At 44.9% G+C, this 3198-nt stretch overlaps 1 protein-coding gene across 1 annotated transcript in view; it reads right to left on the bottom strand.

The window, feature by feature from the left end:
- Window positions 1-2638, bottom strand: part of ADAM9 (ADAM metallopeptidase domain 9) — a gene marked incomplete at its 5' end in the record, with an annotated part of 9512 nt that extends 6874 nt beyond the window's left edge. Inside the window, 3 exons of the mRNA XM_029286870.1 lie at window positions 331-502; window positions 889-1022; window positions 2557-2638. Coding sequence (XP_029142703.1) covers window positions 331-502; window positions 889-1022; window positions 2557-2638 — 388 coding nt within the window. The remainder of the gene's footprint in view (window positions 1-330; window positions 503-888; window positions 1023-2556) is intronic.
- Between the last annotated feature and the right edge of the window lie 560 nt (window positions 2639-3198).

The raw sequence follows: 3198 nt of genomic DNA, 5'->3' as shown, positions 1-3198 counted from the left end.
CCCTGGCCTAACCAAAAGATGAAAGTCTGTCTTCTACGTGCAGACAAGTAGATCTGGGCATTCTTAGGCATGAGTGTCCACGTGCAATTGATTTTTCACCTTTATCCTGGCCTCACACAACACTGTTTGGGAACGTAGTCACTGTATTCCTCATAACTCAACCATTAGACATTTCTTCACGGCAAACTGGGTCTTAAAGCACATATCAATTATCACACGGGCAATTTGCACCCTTCCTCAGACCTTCTTGAAATTTCATTCACTTTTCCAACTGGGTTGGAAGGTCAAACTGGCACTGGCAACCAAGAGGTCTTTATGGGTGTGACTTACCTCCACTGACCCACAGTCACACTCTTCTCCTGCATCTACAAGCTTGTTGCCACAGTAGGGGATGCTGTAGGTTTCACCAGGCCTGGGAAGGTTGAGGAGGCAGCTTCCGCCCTTGTTCAGGGTTAGTTTTTCGAAGTCTTCCTCACTGCAGGTGCTGAAATTCCTGGCACCGCTACGAAGAGGGGGACATTCCAAAAGCTTTTCAATTAAGCATGTCGGTAAACAGAATGGCGTTCTGGATTTTGTCTGAAGTAAATTACTATCCGTTTATAACCACACGCAGTGCCGCTGGCAAAGAGTAGTTATTGCATCATTGTTAGTTATTTTCTTACTAGCCAAAAAGCAGATCACATCCTGGGAGTTGAAGTCCACAAGTCTTAAAGTTGTCAAGGTTGAGGACCTCTGCTCTACTTCCCTCCTCTACCTTTTGGGAGACAAAATTGTCTGCTAGGTTCATAAGGAATCTGTTTGACTTGTGGACTTCAATTCCCAGGAATCTGTTTGATCGTCCGCTAGGTGTCAACAGGCCTTGGGAAAATGGAATCGGGAGTTACTTACGACGCTCCAGAGTTCATAATACAGTTGCCTGTTTCACAGCGACAGTTCCTGTCGTCGTCGTGGTTCATGCCCAGGTTGTGGCCAAGTTCGTGAGCGACGATGGACGCAAACGCCTGCACGCTGTTGGGTCCAAACTACAAAACATCACAGGAGCAAAGAAGACGGCATGGATTCCTTTGTCGGGAGACTCTTACGCCCACAGTACTAGGCGAGACGTCGTGGGGTTCAAGCTGTTTCCTAGCTGCTGCAACATGGGCAGCCAGTTTAGAAAAAGGGAAGGCTTTGAGTTGAGCATTGGGAAAAGGCCAAAGCGGTTCCTATTTGCAATCTGCAGAATTTATATCCCTGACTTGTGGAAAGGAAAAAGAGTCATCGCTCTTGTTTTGTTCTCATCAAGTTCTCAGGACAACACAAAGTGGGTTGCCTGTCCCACTCCCTTGCTTTTGGAGAATTGACTACTGTAAGAACATTTCTGTCCAGTTGAAGACCACACTTGGTCTTTGAGAAGCACACCACAGGGACTTTCCACAGGAGCCTGAAAACCTGGCTCTGCCAGAGGGTCTGGCACCCTAAGAGAGGAGGTGGTTGATGAATTAAGAGGCAATCCCACCTCCCCTCCGCGCATCCTGTTCCCTCCCTCCTCATCTTTTAATTATAATTTTATCTGGATTGGGACTTCTATTTTTATTGTTTTAGAGACATTTCCTTGTTTCCTTCTGGGAGGAGGGGGGCTCCGTGGTATCCGTAGCAGAACATCCAGATTCAGCCAGAGTTTCATTCCATATAGCATTAACCTTGCAAACTCTCAAGCTTCCTCCTTCCGTTATGTATTCAAGATGGACAGTGATTCATATTTATTTGCTATGTATATGGAGGGGTGTGGGTCTATACATATGTTGTACATAGCATGTTTAGGTGTGCGTCATGTATGTGTTTCACTTTGAGAGCGGGCAACTAAATTTCATTTTTGATGTCTGCCGTTGTGCCCACAGTAAAAAAATGACAATAAAGGTTATCTTATCTTATCTTATCTTATCATCTTATCTTATCTTGTTACAACTTTCATGTTTTCTGCTGTAAGCCACCCAGAGTCATTTCGTTATAAGAGGCACGGCACATGAATTTAATAGTAAATAATACTAAATAAATTTCACATGTTTACAGATCTGCACACCGCGCTGCCAAAATCCAAGAGGAGAGTTTGAATCTAAACCACCCCAAATGCAGACAGCCCTGGACTTACAACCATTCAAAGTCACAACGGCACTGTTAAAAGGACCATTTTTTCACACTTATAACCGTTGCAGCATCCCCGTGGTCCTGTGATCAAGATCCAGATGCTTGGCAACCGACTCATACTTATGACGGTTGCAGTGTCCCGGGGTCATGTGATCCCCTTCTGAGAAGCAACATCAATGGGGAAGCCAGATCCACTAACAACCGTGTTACTCATTTAACAACTGCAGCGATTCACTTAACAACTGTGGCAAGAAAGATTGTAAAATGGGGGGGAAACTCACTTAACAAGTGTCTCACTTAGCAACATAAATTTTGGACTCAATAGTGGTTGTAAGCCGAAGACAAACTCTACTGCACTTTCTGTCACCGTCGTAAAAGATGCAATTTTATTTTTTTAACTTAAGTGAGGTGCAGTTAATGGCAGCTTACCACATTAATGCCTCCAGCGTGACTTTTGGAGCACACGGTCCCCACATAAGCCATCCCAGCTGTGCCACCAAAATCCTTCCTCCTGTAATGGAGAGGGAAATAATCCACGTTCGTTAATGACGATTAAGCATTAAGAATTAATTTTGTCTGACGGTAAACTACCATCCGTTCGTATCCACACGCAGTACTGCTGGCAAACGGTAGTTATTGCATCATTGTTAGTTATTTTCTTACGTGCCAAAAAGCAGATCACATCCTGGGAGTTGAAGTCCACAAGTCTTAAAGTTGCCAAGGTTGAGGACCTCTGCTCTACTTCCCTCCTCTACCTTTTGGGAGACAAAATTGTCTGCTAGGTTCATAAGGAATCTGTCTGACCCGTGGACTTCAATTCCCAGGAATCTGTTTGATCTTCCACTGGGTGTCAAAAGGCCTTTGGAAAATGGACTTGGGAGTTACTTACGATGCTCCAGAGTTCACAATACAGTTGCCTGTTTCACAGCAACAGTTCCTATCGTCATCATGGTTCATGCCCAGGTTGCGGCCAGGTTCATGAGCGACAATGGACGCAAACCAAAAGAAGAATGAGGATTTGGTTTGCCACCTGAGATGTTAGCGGGGGGTAGGGAGGGCGAAAACATTCTC

The sequence above is a fragment of the Protobothrops mucrosquamatus genome, unplaced genomic scaffold (assembly GCF_001527695.2).
Source record: "Protobothrops mucrosquamatus isolate PMUCROS unplaced genomic scaffold, P.Mucros_1.0 scaffold5478, whole genome shotgun sequence".
Classification (NCBI taxonomy): domain Eukaryota; kingdom Metazoa; phylum Chordata; class Lepidosauria; order Squamata; family Viperidae; genus Protobothrops; species Protobothrops mucrosquamatus.
This window is presented reverse-complemented; position numbering and strand designations above follow the sequence as displayed.